The sequence below is a fragment of the Suncus etruscus genome, chromosome 19 (assembly GCF_024139225.1).
Source record: "Suncus etruscus isolate mSunEtr1 chromosome 19, mSunEtr1.pri.cur, whole genome shotgun sequence".
NCBI classification, from domain to species: domain Eukaryota; kingdom Metazoa; phylum Chordata; class Mammalia; order Eulipotyphla; family Soricidae; genus Suncus; species Suncus etruscus.
The window spans coordinates 13,178,313-13,194,756 of NC_064866.1; the positions used below are offsets into that span (position 1 = coordinate 13,178,313).

Consider the following 16,444-nt stretch of genomic DNA (forward strand, 5'->3'; position numbering starts at 1 on the left):
GATAGACTGCTTAGTTTTGGTTTTTTTTGTTTTTTTTTTTTTTGGTTTTTGGGTCACACCCAGCAGTTACTCCTGGGCTCTACGCTCAGAAATCGCTCCTGGCAGGCTCGGGGAACCAAATGGGATGCTGGGATTTGAACCACCATCCTGTATGCAAGGCAAACGCCTTACCTCCATGCTATCTCTCTGGCCCCCAGACTGTTTAGTTTTTAATTACACTTAGTTTCAGGCACATTAGCATCAATTGACCAGGTATTTTGTGCCAAGATGGTTGCATTCTCATCTTTAGATTGTTGATTCTCTAGGTGTCTATTCTGCCCTTCTTCATTCTTTAAAGCAGATGACTTCCCAGTGAGACTTCCATCAATACATTCACTTAAAAATAGCATCTGCTACATGTATCCACTATGCTGAATTTTCCTAAACATATATTTCAATGAAGATCTCTCTAAAGAATTTTTTTGAGGGGGCCAGAGAGATAATACTGTGGGTAAGGTACTTGCCTTGCATGTGGACAACCTGGTTTGATTCCCGGCATTCTATATGGTTCCCCCAAACACCACCAGGAGTGATTATTACCCCTAAGCATGGTTCAGTGTGGCCCCCAAACCAGAAACAAACCAAAGACTCTTTCGATGTATGCCATTTTTCAGAGTTGTATTTAAATTGCTTCTATGTTGCTTGGTTTCAGGCTTCTGTGTTTTCCCTATTTCTGTTTCCCAAATATGATACTCTATTTTTCCACTTCTTAAAGAGGAGATGCAAGACTGATTTAATAATTTTACATGTAGTCCTACTGATACAGTGAAATAGGCTGTATTGTGGTTCATAGAACCTAAGATTTTGTGAAAGAAGTCTGAGGTTCCATTCATTTTTATGCCAGTCAATACCCTTCACTCATATTTAGCTTACATAGTGTATACCCTTTTCTCCCTTCAACATGTCTTTGATTAAATAAAAATCCCTGAGTACAGGTATTATTTTTATTTTACATTACTTTTATTATAGTCTCTAGTTGTTTGATCTGCACATCAAAAATTAATACTCTGTATTCTCCAGTAAATTATTTGTACTATGAATTAACTTCCAGATCCTGCCTGTCTTGTCATGCCTAGCATACACACTACTAGATCAAACTTTATCTCAGGGCCTCCTGCTTTTACTGAGGGATTGATGCCTAGGTTTATGGTCTTGGCTATTGCAGCCCATCACCAAGCTTTCTGGTTTATCTGGCTAAAATTTTGTTGGGCCAGCATCACTATTTGATTTCTGTAAGTCTTCTGCTTTCTCCATCTTTCTTTATAGTTGTTGACCCTAATACACAACTCACACCCCTAAACACTGTCTTAGCTCTATTTTGGAAAATCCAACCTGCAATAACTCTTGACCAATGGGACTGATTGACTGGGAGGAAATATATGTTAAACAAGAAATTTGAAGTGTGATCATTTCATAAGATATGGCAATGTATTAAGGGAGTAGCTAATATTTTTTTTTTTTTTTTTTTTTTTTTTTGGTTTTTGGGCCACACCCTGTGATGCTCAGGGGTTACTCCTGGCTATGCACTCAGAAGTTGCTCCTGGCTTCTTGGGGGACCATATGGGACGCCGGGGGATCGAACCGCGGTCCGTCCTAGGCTAGCGCAGGCAAGGCAGGCTCCTTACCTCCAGCGCCACCGCCCGGCCCCGGGAGTAGCTAATATTAATAGTTAAACTAACATGTAAGTACCATATGTACCAACACTTTTCCGACTTGTGCTTTTGTCTGTTTACTGATGACTTAGCTAAAACACTTTACATGGCCACACTTGTTTCAAGAATGGAAGTATTTTATAAATATTCCTAAGGGAAGTATTTTATAAAATAAGTGCCTGTAAAAATAACCAACAGAGGGTCCGGAGTGATAGCACAGCTGTAGGGTGTTTGCCTTGCATGCAGCCAACCCAGAACAGACCCAGGTTCTAGCCCACCATCCCATATGGTCCCCTGAGCCTGCCAGGAGCGATTTCTGAGTGGAGAGCCAGGAGTAACCCCTGAGCACCTCTGGGTGTGGCCCCAAAATAAAGCAAAACCCAACATAGTAACTGGTTTAACAGTAATATTTATTGAACTCTATCAGTCAGTTTTACTTATTAAAAAACAGTAGAGGGCTGGGGCTGAAGTGATAGCAGAGCCAGTAGGGTGTTTGCCTTGCACACAGCTGACCTGAGTTCGGTTCCCAGCACCCCATCTGATCCCTGGAGCCTGCCAGGGACATTTTCTGAGTACTGAGCTAGGCTTAATCCCTGAGCACCTCCGAGCATGGCCTCAAACCAAACCAAACCAAACCAAACCAAACCAAACCAAACCAAACCTAACCAAACAAAAAAGAAACAGGGCTATTATATGTCTAATACATTGTATCTCTGATATACAAAATAAATTCACTTGGAGAACTTGGTATGTTCTGTTAATATCTTGAAATAATTTTTATGATGGTAGCAGTTTTTAAATTAAACCTCTCTAATTTTTCTCAACAGTAAGAAAAGTGGAAAACAGCTACAACAGAATGAGGTAAAAAATTGAATTATCTATTTCCTGGGAGATTTCATGCACTTACTTTATCGTATAATTTTAATTGAAAGTTAATGTTACTTTAGGGACCAGAAAGATAGCTCCAAGGGCTGGAGTACATGCTTTGCCTGAGCCCTGGATTCATTCCCTAGTACTCTGTGTTTGGCCAGTTGGTCCAAATTCTGAAAAGAATTTTTAAAAGAATTTTAGCATTAGACATGAACTTAATCATTTTGAATCTACTGCATATTACAGATTTTTTTTGAAATAAAACTTTAATAATTTTTAGTGTTTATTCTAATCTGTTTAGCTTGTAATGAACTTAAGTCTTCCTCTTCTCATTGTCCTTTTAGTAAGTAATTTAGTAAGTAATACTCTATTTTCATTTACAAACTGTCATGTTTGAATCTAGTTGTATCTTCTTGGTCCTTGCCCCCTATACTAAGCGAGCCCTTATACTTTCAGATGTTTCTCACCTGAAAGTCTGGTTTCTAAGATTTTTAAAATTCCATGTTAATTTTCTCAGAACTTAGTTTCTCTAGAAAGTAGGCTTAGAATAGAACATAGTTTGTGACAAGAGAGATAGTATGGGGATTATGCATGATGTTAACCCCAGTTTGATTTGGTCCCCTAAGAGTGATCCCTGGACTCAGGAGTAAGCCCTGAGAATCGCCAGGTATGGTCCCAAAAAACAAAGCAGAACATACTGGTTCAGATGTTGTCTGATTAGTACTATTGTACTCTTTTGGGGGGAGAAAGGGTGCTTTCAAATAGTACTCAGATGGCATAGGGACCCCTTACCATTACCTAGCAGTATTTGGTTCGGGGGGCATTTGGTGCTAAGGATCCAACTCAGCTTCAAATATGCAAGGTATGCACTACAAAACTTTGAGCTATCTCTCTTGTTCCAGCAATTGTATTTCTGCTGAATATACCATATTGCTAAAATTCAGCCTGAAATTCCTTTGAATCAAATTTACTTTCTGTCTATTAATCTCCTTGTCCCGAACATTTCATATAAATATGTTCTTGTAATATCTGGTGGCCTTCATAACTGAAAGTCACTGAGCAAGATGTTTTCAAGATTTATCCATTTTTGTTGCATCTATTTGGATTTCATTTCATTTTGTTGCCAAATAGTATATTTCATTGTTTGGCTACTATAGTGTATTGGTCTATTCATCAAGTGAAACATTTAGCTTAATTTTTTTATTTCCTTTGGGGACTCCCAGTGTTTAGGAGGCCTTTGGGCCCCATTGTTCTCTGTCAACTGGGCCCATGATTCAGCACAGGACTGAAAACCCTGCGTGGTTTTTCGGTGCTGGGATACCAAACCACTTCCATGGTAGTCAAGGGCCTGTCAGACCCTGGGTTGGGCTAGGCATGTATGCTAATCCCTGTACAATCTGTGACCCCTCCAAGTTTTCTTTTTTTTTTTGACTGTCAAAAACAATGCTGCTGTGACTACTGAGGAAATATGTTTTTACTTCTCTGAGATATACTTTGCAATTAAATTCTAGGTCTTACGGCAATTCACTTGGGTTTCTTTTAAGTAAATATTTATCTGTAAATCTCAACTTAATCTGTTTAATCTGATGTCTGCTCTCATTGTAATTTTGAATGCAGTTCTCATTAGTATGCTAGAACGTTTTATATGTAAATTCAGTTGTTGCCTTATTCATCCTCAAAATTGCTGGGAGCATTGAGTAGTTAGAGAACAAGGAAAGAATTTGGTGACTTCTTAATTTGTCATTTTCTTCCCCCTTTTTTATTTTGTTATTATGATTTTAATTTGACTTTTTCCAACTGTAGCAAAATCTGGTCTTTTACTCATGAAAGTCATAGTGATTTTATTAAAAGAATGAAATGTAATACAATCAAATTACCTTTTAGATAACTTAAGAAATAGAAATAGTGGCAATAAATAAAAGGAGTGATAGTAGGAGGAATACTACAGTAGTTAAGTGCTTCTGTTAAGTGCTTCACTATTACTTTGAGTATTTCTTAGCTATCACTTTGACATCTGTTTTAATCCTATGATCAAAGCTCTAGCCAAATTAATTTTTGTTGATACTGCTCTTCAAGCATATGAAACTCATTCATTTGAGTGTTAATGTATTTACTCTAATACTGGTTGTGACTTCAGAAGTTCTCATTTCCTTACTGAGTTTTTTTTTTTTTTTTTTTTTTTTTGGTTTTTGGGTCTCACCCGGCAGTTGCTCAGGGGTTACTCCTGGCTCCATGCTCAGAAGTTGCTCCTAGCAAGCACGGGGGACCATATGGGACGCCGGGATTCGAACCGATGACCTTCTGCATGAGAGGCAAGCGCCTTACCTCCATGCTATCTCTCCGGCCCCCCTTACTGAGTTTTTTAAAATACTCTATTTACTTGAAAACAGATTTGAATGGGGAGAGTAGTGCTTTTCTCTAAATGCAGTGTACATATTGATGCTTAAATTGTCTTAGACCAGATGTTTAAATCTAATTGGCCGAATGCCCCCTTTTCCTTTAAAAAAAAAAAAAAGAACAAAGCCAAAAACCAAAATAATTTAGTGTCCTCTTGGAAATCTAACTTCTTAAGGCAAACAGACAGAAAGTGCTCCCTAATTGTAGCCATGGTTCATGCAAGGTGCAGTCTGAATTATTCTAGTGCCACTTTAGGAAAGATCAACTTAGATATGTTTATTTAAAAAAATCATTATTATTGGAGATTTTATAGCCGTATTAAAAGCCTTCTTTCTCCCTTTCATGTAGAAAGAAGGTAAGAAAGAGCGTGCTATGGTGGACAAGGTTTTTTTGTCAAGGCTGGCACGGATCCTGAAAATCATGGTCCCAAGAACATTTTGTAAGGAGGTAAGTCTTGTGAAATGATAATGTTATGGTTAGCTTTTAAGATTACAGGAAATTAGAACCATAAAATTAGAAAGCTTTAATTAGATTATAAGCCATGACTGCTACACATTTGTGCCTTTGAATCTTTTCCTTGTTGTTATCACTTTTAAGATAATTTTCCTTTGTTTAGAAATTTCATTTCAATATCTTCCGTGGAGTAGTTGAGAACATTTAAGCTACTTTAGTGATGTTGATTTATAATAGTTAAATATTGTTAGTAGACAAGCTTAGATTTAGGAAGATTTTAATTACATTGAGATATTGCCTAATCACATTGATACTGAATATGTTTGTGTCTTTTTGGGGGGCCACATCCGGCATCGCTCAGGTCTCACTCCTGGCTCTGAACTCAGAAATCGGTCCTGGCAGGCTTGGGGGACCCTCTGGAATGCAGGGATTCGAACCCATATCCATGCGGGTCGGCTGCATGCAAGGAAAATGCCCTACTGCTGTGCTATCTTTCCTGCCCTGTTTGTGTCATTTTTGATAAAATAAGATACCAGAATTTCTGTATTCTTAAAGTAATTTTAGGGAGAGTTATAGCTAAAAATTATATTAGCATTTGCCCTTTGTCATCTTTATAATTCGTTTAGTATTTAAAATAAAATAATAATGTGTCATCTTTATAATTCGTTAAGTATTTAAAATAAAATAATAATGTATTTCGTAAACAGCCACATCAATATTATCCTCACACATTTAGAAATATTGTCTGACTTCTTTTCCTCTTGCCTTGTATATTTAGTCATAGGTTCTGATAATTTTTTAAAATTTTTAAAAATATTTGTACCTACAAATTATAATATCATTTAGTTACTCTCCTTTTAGACAATATTCCTTTTATAGTCTTACTGCCAAATTTATTTTATGAGCATAATAATTCCCATTGTTCAAATATTAAAAATATTAACCTTGTAATCCATTAGTAGCAAGAGAAAGATAAGATGTTCTCAAAGGCACTAATTCCCAGCGAGAACATATATATCTCCATCATTCTGGACTTTGTCCCTGTCCCTTTCAGTTTAGCATTGTGTTATTCTCTCCTTAGAAATTCTTGAAAACACAAGCATCCCCTATGTACAAATACATAAATTACACACAGTATACATACATATGTACATTATACATACAGTATACATACATACAGCATTTCTTGAAAAAAAATTGGAAAACGTAGAGGAATTCTTTTTTTTTTTTTTTTTCCTCTTGGTGCCTCTTAGCCTTCCACACAGAACTTCTGTCCTTACTTGGGTCTATGGCCTTATATGAGAGCATATATTTTAATAAAATCAGAGCACACTGCTGCTCTCTCTTAATCTTTTTTGCTGCTTGTTCTTTTAACTGGAATTTCTAAAATTTTTACCAGAACATTGTTTTTTCTTATTCTAGGGCAAATCACAACTTGATTTTGACACCTTCCTTTCCTATCACCAGCTTAAAAGATTCTACACTATAATATAGTCAGACCACAGTCTTTCATACTTTTTTGACATTGTGTCTGTGACACCCTGTCTTTTTCACTTCCAACAGAAAATTTATTTTTTATTTACTTTTTTACATCAATAGTTTTTTATTCGTCTTTTACTTATTGTAGATATTTAAGCAGTATTAATAATAAAACATTTCCAACATAAAATATTCCTTTTCTTTTAATTTTTTTATTACAGCAGTGTGATTTACTATTTAGTCATAGCTGAGTTTTAGACATTCCAGAACCAATCCCATGATCAATGCCAGCTTCCTTCCACCAAAAAAAATGTTCCCAGGCTTCCACCCTTATCATTGCCCCTCACTCACTCTCCCAACACACCATCTTGAAAAACACCATTTTAAAATTTGGTTGTGAAAGTTTGGTCTCATGATTTCAGCATTGTTGAATATTTGCATATTTAGTTCTGTGTTGTTTGAATATTTAGTTCTGTCATACCACGGCTGTATCTGAATTCCCTTGACCTCTAACCTCCATCATTTATCTTCCTCCCCTCCACTTTATGTCTTTCTATCTCCTCCCTGTACTCTGAGAATAAAGAGATTTAGACATTCCCACTTTAAAGCATTGTATTTCCTCGTCATCTAGTTATTGTAAATACCACATCCTGTGTATTTTTTTTTCCTGGCTTACTTCATTTAACATGCTATCTTCTAGTTCCTTCCATGTTGTAGCAAACTGCATGATTTCATCATTCCTTACAGTTGGGTAGTATTCCGTTGTGTATATATGCTACATCTTTAGGATTCATTCACCCGACACTTGACATCTAGGTTGATTCAAATCTTAACTGAGTGCTACAATGAATAATGGTGTGTATACATTCTTTTGCATGAATAGAAACATTTGCTTTAAAATAAATTGGTGCTCATTATCTTCTGTGTGATGATTTTCTGTGGTTCTTTAGCCAAAATTGATTTTTCAGTCTGTAACCTACTTGAATTTGAACATTAAGTTAAAACATAAACTTCCCAGGAATAATTCATGTATTTTATTTTATTTGTTTTGGTTTTTGTTTTTGGGTCACACCCGGCAGTGCTCAGGGGTTACTCCTGGCTCTGCACTCAGAAATCACTCCTGGCAGAGTCCGGGGACCATATGGGATGCTGGCATTTGAACCACTGTTCGTCCTGGGTTGGCCTCGTGCAAGGCAAACTCCCTACCACCGTGCATCCCTCCGGCCCCATAGTTCATGTATTATTACTCCACAACTTCACCCCACATCAGTAACAGTTCGTTGTTAATAAAACGGTTTAGTTGAATGTTGTTGAGTAAAAAATGAATGTGAGACATTAGATCCATCTCTGGAAATAGTAAGGTAGGTAGAAGAGCTTAACATGGCAGTTTTGTCTAGATCTAGTCATGCTACAGAGTTATTTTATGAATGTTTTCTCCTGCCTCTCTCTTCCCCCAATTATTTTGTTGTTGAGAATTTCTGGAGTCACATACATACTTAGTCATGAATGGTTTGACTTGGGATTGCACATCTGGTTAGGATGATTGCACTCACAGCCATAATGCTCGTCAGGTGTTGCAGATTTGTGGTTGTTTTTGCACACATACTCCCTGGGTTTCACACTCTTGCTATAGTGCTCACAAACATTCTGGTGGTTGTTGTTTGTGCTCACCTGGGGCTGCGTCCCTGTCCCAGGTGCTCACACATGTTTTCATTGTGTTGGCCACTTTATTTGTGGTGATTACTGCACACACCTGGCTGCTGTTGCTGGAGAAAAAAAAATGTTGTGGTTTATGTTGGATGCATGTGGGTGGCACCAGAAAGCACATTCCTGACTTTATACTTGCCAGCTGGGTCTTTTTTTTTTTTTGCCTTTCATAATTTTGGGGACCTTGAAGCATCTATTATAAGTAATATTAGAAAATACTAATTTTAACCCTAGCCTAAGAAAGTGAAGTGTGAGGTCATCATTCATAGAAATCACAAAAGAAGGGCAGTAGGGGTTCTAATGTTACCTTGATACCTCAAATAACTTAGGATTGAAATAGCATTTAAGGTCTGAATTAAAAATAACAGTCTAAAGTGATATCTACTGATTTCACTTATTTCAAGTCAATAATAGTTTTTGTTGTTGAATACCTAACTTTCCTTAGGTGGGAGAGTGAAAAGGTGGTATCTTCCATGCTATCAGTTTTGGTAGGCATTGAGCTAGCAAGTCCTGTTACAGCTGAATGATATGGATGTTTTTTAACATTGTCTTCTTTCTTTTTCTTTTTCCTTTTCTTTCTTTTCTTTTCTTTTTTTTTTTTTGTTTTTGTTTTTGGGCCACACCCAGCGGTGCTCAGGGGTTACTCCTGGCTGTCTGCTCAGAAATAGCTCCTGGCAGGCACGGGGAACCATATGGGACACCGGGATTCGAACCAACCACCTTTGGTCCTGGATCAGCTGCTTGCAAGGCAAACGCCACTGTGCTATCTCTCTGGGCCATCTTCTTTCCTATGCTTCATTTATTCTGTTAATATTTTTGGCCTCACTTTTTTCCAGTACATTCACCTTTACAAAAAATCTAACAATAATTTATTGGGAGTGGGGTGGGGTGGGGAATGGCATTTAGTCTGGTTTAAGTAAGAAAGCTGTCAAACACTGGACTCACTTCATGCATTCTGTGACCCCATGATAGGGATACCAACCTTCAGATACTGCTGGGTTTGAATCCTGAATGTTGCACGAACAACAACAAAACAATTGTTTTTCAGTTCTGTACTTTTGCAATTAATGCATTTTTAAACAAATACTTCCTGCCCTGCACTCTCCCATTTCCTGACTTGAGCTTTTATGTTATTATCATATTTTTCCAATTTTAGAAAATATGTATGTGTGTGTGTGCTGGAGGCTGGAGAATCGATTCTCATCTAGACAGAAAAAAACAAACTCATTACGAGTCATTCAACCTTATACTTTTCTCCCTTCATAAACCCTTACAGTATTGCCTAAGTTATGCTCTCTAAACAGCACTTAGCATTGAATTTTATCCATAAGTTTGCAATAATTTTGTTCCTAAACTCTGCTGGGTATGAAGTTCCATAATTTATATGGTTTTATCTTTTATATTGTCCTTCATCTATTTAAAGAAATAAATAAAGACAGAATAATAAATAAAAAAAATAATAAATAAAGACAGAAATACTGTCTTCATTTTTTTCCTTTGTTTTCCTTTATCGTTTTTCACTTGTTTCTAATACTGTATTTTCCCACTTTTCCCACTCCAAATTTTCTATCCTGCTGCTTATCTCATGAAGTGCTAGAAATATGCTATATATTTATTTCTATTTATTCTTTTTTTCTGAATGTGTGTGTGTAAGTTTTGTCTCAACCATTAAATTAAAAGTCCTGTGAGGCTTTCTAATACATAAAAAAAAGTATTTTATTTAAACACCATGGTTACAAGGTTGTTCAAAATAAGTTTGGTGTTCTTTTCCCAGTTACTAAGTTGTTCATGATTTTTTTTTTTTCATATTCTGTACTGCATCCTTCAACAGTGCACATTTCCTGCCACCAGTGTCCCAATTTCCCTATTGCCCTTCCCCCCTGCCTGTTTGGGGATTTTTATTTTCTCTCCCATCCTTCCCCCCCCCCCTTTTTTTTAACCTTTTAGACACTCTGATTTGCAGTGTTGTTACTGAAGGGCTATCATGCCTCTCACTTTATCTCCTTTCAGCACCTAGTTCTGGTCCAGAGTTGATCATCTCCTATTATCATTTTCCTAGTGGCCCCTTCTCTGCCCTAACTGCACTGCCTTGCTCTTTGTGGCAAGCTATCTACCATGAATTGGTTCTCTTGGCCCTCGCTTCTGTTGTCTCTGGATAGTATTACCATGCTGTCTATTTTTATTCATCCCACAGATGAGTACAGTCACTTTATGTCTGTCCTCTTCTTTATCTGATTCATTTCACTTAGCATGATACTTTCCATATATATTCCTATGTAAGCAAATTTATCATTTTATTTTTTTGTAACAGCTACATAGTATTTCATTGTGAGATGTACAACAGTGTCTTCATCCACTCACTGTTCTAGGGCACTCTAATACATTTTATTTATTAGTTTTCTGGTTAATTTAACCACATTTTTCCAAGGCAAACTTTTAGACCTTAATACTATTTTATTGTTTGGGTGTGTATTGGCAGCTGGTGCCGTTTTTATTTTTGATTTGTATATTAAAAGTAAAATACAATCACAGTGCACTTTGATGTAAGTCATCTAAGTTATAAAACTAACTTCTCTTAATTATCTGTATAAAACATGATTTCAATTGCCTGGGAGGGATTCAGATTTGAACTCTGGATTAGAAAATTAGATTAAATGGTATTCATTTATATTTACAAATTTTTGAAATTACATTTTAAAATTGCCTATGAATAAAATATCAACTAACTTTATTAAATTTAGAATAAACCTTTGGATTTATAAACCAAAATGTGCAGTTATTTAATTTACCATTTCTTGTTTATTTTAGACAGGTTACTTGATTCTTATTGCTGCTATGCTAGTTTCTCGAACATATTGTGATGTGTGGATGATTCAAAATGGAACACTCATTGAAAGGTACTTTTCTATTTACTTTCCTCCTATTATCTGTGATATTCTAATTCGTTTCATATATAGGTATTGTCTTATTTAGAAGGAAATAGAGTATAAATTAGGTATGAGACTTGACCCAGGTCAAGTTCATTTACTTAACAGCTATTTACTGTTTCCCATGCTCCATGAACTATGTGACTTTATATAGGATACATTGGTGAACAGGAGAGAGAACTTGTTCCAAGCCTTGATATGGTGACAGTTTATAGGGATTTTAATGATTAGTAAATAAATTAAAATGCAGTATAATAAGTTTTCTTTTATTTTAAAAGGCTATCAAGTTTCAAATTAATGAGTTAATTAGGAACAAAATAATAAAGCTGAAAATCTTGGACTGGAGAGAGTACTGTGGTTAGGGTGCTTTCCTTGTATGTGGCTGACCCATGCACCTTATATGGCCCCCCAAGCTCTTACTAAGACTGATCCCTGTTTCATGAGCACAGAGCCAGGAATAAGCCCTGGGCACCACTGGTTGTGGCTCTAAAACAAAAAGAACTCATATCGAGATTGTTTATTAGGAAAAAAATTTCCTTTAATTTCTGAAGTTATTGCTTTACATATATATAAATTCTCCCTCTCTTTGATGTGGAGGTTTCACATTGGCTTTGGCATACTTTTGGTTCTATGCCCATGAATCACTCAGTCCTAGATGGACTTGGGGGACCATATGGAGTACCAGATTGGCTGCATTCAAGGAAATTGTCTTAACTACTGTTGTATCTTCAACTGCTACATATTTGTTATAGTCAATTTAACATCTGCTAGTAAAGAATTTGATGACAGAATGTAGCTCAGTTGAAGAGGGCGTGCATAGCATGTATGAGTTCCAGATTGTGTCCCTCGCACTGCCCTACACACACACATACATACACACAATATTTCACATAATAACAATTTGAATGTAGGACACCTTTGGATGACAGTGTGTACTATTTATAAATGCTTCTTGTTTTTTTTTCATATCTTTGATTTGTTTCTTGAAGGATTTTAGAAAGAGGAATGATGCATATTTTCTGACTTAACTCTAGGGAAAACGAAAAGGGTTGGTTATCTTTAAGGGAGTAAAAGCTTAATCATATATATCTGAATAGGTATAAATCATGAAGTATCTCATATTTAATTCAAGTCTCCCAGAAATCTGTTAGTACCAAGCCTTTTAATCAAAATAATATATAGCTGAATGCCAAGTAGCCTTATAGTACTTAATCACAAATACATCAATCCTATACCTCATACTTTCTACAAATAATGTCATTCTTAGAGCCATTTATCTCTTTTGCTTGTATTTTTCTCCTCTTAGTTGTTTTAATGGCCTCTTACTGTTCAGAAAGTATATATTACCTATTTTGGAAGATGAGAATTAGTTTCTGTTTAGGCTCATCCTCATCTTCATTGTATCACAATACTTTGTTAAAGCAGATTTTGTTTATATAGTTTTCCCTGGTTTATATTAGTTAGACCAAATGACATACAGTATCAAATGACAGAATTAAAACCATATAGTAACAAGGTTGTTACAAGGTTGTCCTTCATTGGGGAAAAGAATCCATGAATTGGGGAAGGCTGGTGTCTGAGAATGAGTGGAATGCTCTTCAGGGATTTTAGGCAAGAGTAAATTTCTTAGAGTATTTGAAGAGGCATTATGGAAAATGAAAAGAAGGTTTCCTTATTAGATGAACAGATATTTTGGGAGGGGGGTAAAATGAGCTAGCTGAAGTTTGGTTGGTGATTGGTTTGTTAGGTTTTGTAACCTGTTTTCTAAGAAAGTGTGTACTAATTTAGGTTTTTTTGGTAGGCCAGGTCACTGGGATTCCTCCATGTTATAAGGCTTCATACACAGTATAACATTATCAGTAGCTTTAATTTTTTTTTTTGCTGCCTTCTCATTAATCCAGCTCAAGTATTTAGCCAAAATTGTTCTCAGTATTTTGATATGATTAAATACACCAAATAATCTGTTGCTATTTATCTCTTCTATCTTGTTTTCTTATTTTTCTGGTCTAATCAGGATTGACTACAATTTAGGACCACTAATAGTGCTTTATGTTTATACAGAATTTTGGGAATTTCTTATGTCTTTTTCTCTTGTATTAACCTGTTTTAGTGATCTTTTGTTTTCTTCAGTTTATTTGCTTTGGAAAGTTGTTGTTCTGAGAAAAGATACAAGGAATAGAATTTTTTTGGTTTCTTTTTATTGTTAGTTGTTTGTGCCACTCCTGGCAATGCTTTGGGGCTAGTCCTGCCTCTCTTGAGTGGTTTGTCCCAGCATTGTTCAGGGACTGGGTTTTGGGGCTTGACTAACCCTCCTGCGTACAAAGGATGTGCAGAGCCCACTGATTTGTCTCTCTATCCTGGGAAACAAAATTTTGAGATCTTAGAGATTTGATACAATATTTCTTGTATTCATACTGAGTTGATAATTACCTGTATTTGTACATTTCAAATCAGAAATAACATTGTGCTGTTACTAGAGAGAGAGAGCACAATAGTTCTCAGCCTTGACTGCAAATTAATTTAGAGTTCTCTGGGGAACTTTGGAAACTGCTCTAAGTAGGTCTCTTCCTAGAGATTTTTATTTAATTAGTCATTTCGGTCTTACAGTTCCCGATTCTTACCTGAGCCAACGTTAAAATTGTCTTAATGTCTATATTGAGAATTGAGGAGAATTGAGGCCTATTTATTACATGTTAATACACTTCTTTAGAACAGTGACTTTTCCTCCCCAGGTCCTCCTCTGAAAGCTTAATTACTATTTCCTTATTGTTAATGTTGTATTGTTGTATTTGGGAACATTTTCTGAGTGTTAAGACGAATTGTCTTTTTCTTTCACTGTTTAGGGTGCTACTTGGATTCTTTTTAGCCTAGAACTTGTTCATCATTTTTCATTCTGAGAATTGTTTTTTTTTTTTTTTTTTTTAAATATGGAACGCTTCACGAATTTGCGTGTCATCCTTGCGCAGGGGCCATGCTAATCTTCTCTGTATCGTTCCAATTTTAGTATATGTGCTGCCGAAGCGAGCACGAGAATTGTTTTTTTTTGTTTGTTTGTTTTTGGGCCACACCTGGTGGTACTCACCTGATGGTGGTTATTCCTGGCAGCCTGGGGAGGCTATGTGGGATGCTGGGGAGCAAACCCAGGTCAGCTGCATGTAAAGCAAACACTCTACCTGCTGTGCTATCATTCCGGCCCTCATTCAGAGAAATAAAAAAAAAAAAAATTCTTTCTTAGGAATTTGTCTGGAATCTTTACTAAAAGCATTGGGCCCCTTAAATGGACCATCTGATTATTTTACTTTTTTTGTTTGTTTATTTGTTTGTTTGTTTTTGGTTTTTGAGCCACACCCAGTGATGCCCAGTTGTTACTCCTGGCTAAGCGCTCAGAAATCGCTCCTGGCATGGGGGACCATATGGGACGCCAGGGGATCGAACAGTGGTCCATCGTAGGCTAGCATAGGCAAGGCAGATGCCTTACCGCTTGCGCCACCGCTCTGTCCCCTTCTTTTACTGTTTCATGTTGCTTTTGTGCCACACCCAATGGTCCTTAGGGACTATGTGCAGTTCTGCACTCCGGTTGTTCCCAGTGGTGCTTGGGTGCCATCTGGTTCAATGATCACATGTGACTCTCCTTCTGTAAAGTGTATTCATTACCTATCTCTGTTTCTTACTTCACAATTTTTGTTTTATCTCTAACATTTTGTATCACTTCTGACATACTTTTATTTCCTGGTATTTATAGGAATTCTTTTATCACCTACTGAATAATTATTTCCAGAAACTATTTGTTTATATTTTTAATTATCTTTAATAATCATCCTTTTAACTCTGTAACCTTTTCTTTTTAATTTTTGATTGTTTTTTGTCTTTGGGTCACACCCAGTGATTATTTCTGGCTTTCTCCTGGCTCTGTGCTCAGGGTTCCCCTTTAGTGGGCTCAGAGGACATTATGAAGTGCTGGGATTCAACCTGTGTTGGCCGCATACAAGACAAGTGTCCTATATTTTTGACCCCCACATAACTTTTTATTCATTTTCTGTATTGTTTCTTTTGCCTTCCTGGTGCTCTGTTGTTCTCACCCAGTTTCTGACTGCTGGCCCTATTGTATGTCTTTGAAAAAGGAGACCTAAACAACTTGCCAGAAGCCAGATTAGGTATTGTCAGGCAAAAAACAAAATTGGTCATGTCAACTTTCCTGTGGGAATATTTGGCATAAATGCATATGTGTGTACATATAATCTAGCGATGAATTCTTTAACAGATTAAATCGAATATAATCGAAGTGTTACTGCTCCTAGTTTATCAGCTAGTTTGTCACCTTTGTTGCTGCTAGCACATCAACTTTAGGAAAAGTAATTTTATTGCTAAATTATTTTTATGGTTTATATGTGCAGTATTTTACGTCCTTTCTAAAATTCTCGTAGAGAATACATTTATCTCCTTTACACAATTATTTAATATTTTTAAATTTTATGTTTTTTTCTTGGCTGATAAAATAATTGTCATATCTGCTGAAGAAATGAAATATATAGATTCTGGGGCTTGAGAGTTAGCACAATGGTAGAATGTTTGCACACAGCTGATTCCAGGACAGATGGTGATTTGAATCCCGTTATCCCATGAGGTCCTCCAAGCCTGCCAGCAGCAACCCCTGAGAGCCACCAAAAACAAAGAAACATACAAATTTTTCTAGCATTAGATTTTTGCTAATTACTTGTGGCAAAAATATACAAATTAGTATGAACATATTGGCTGTCTGTGTGGACTTGATCACATATTACTTATAAAGGACCTGAGCAATCATGGTACAGTATAGGAGATTATATCTAAATGTTTTTCTCCTTTTATTTATGATTTTGTATTTTGATAACCCAGAAGAATCATTTATTGGTCTAAGCTTGGAATTTTCCATTTTAGTAG

The 16,444-nt window shown here is 36.3% G+C and overlaps 1 protein-coding gene and 1 non-coding gene across 2 annotated transcripts in view; one reads left to right on the plus strand and one right to left on the minus strand.

Moving 5' to 3' along the window:
- The window catches only part of ABCD3 (ATP binding cassette subfamily D member 3), a 544,096-nt gene that overhangs the window by 497,484 nt on the left and 30,168 nt on the right, over positions 1 to 16,444 (plus strand). The window contains exons 3-5 of the mRNA XM_049765701.1: positions 2,519 to 2,552; positions 5,307 to 5,405; positions 11,406 to 11,494. Of these exons, the coding sequence (XP_049621658.1) occupies positions 2,519 to 2,552; positions 5,307 to 5,405; positions 11,406 to 11,494 (222 nt within the window). The remainder of the gene's footprint in view (positions 1 to 2,518; positions 2,553 to 5,306; positions 5,406 to 11,405; positions 11,495 to 16,444) is intronic.
- LOC125997635 (U6 spliceosomal RNA) lies at positions 14,446 to 14,552 on the minus strand. The gene has a single exon (XR_007491675.1). It is a non-coding gene; the product is annotated as a U6 spliceosomal RNA (small nuclear RNA).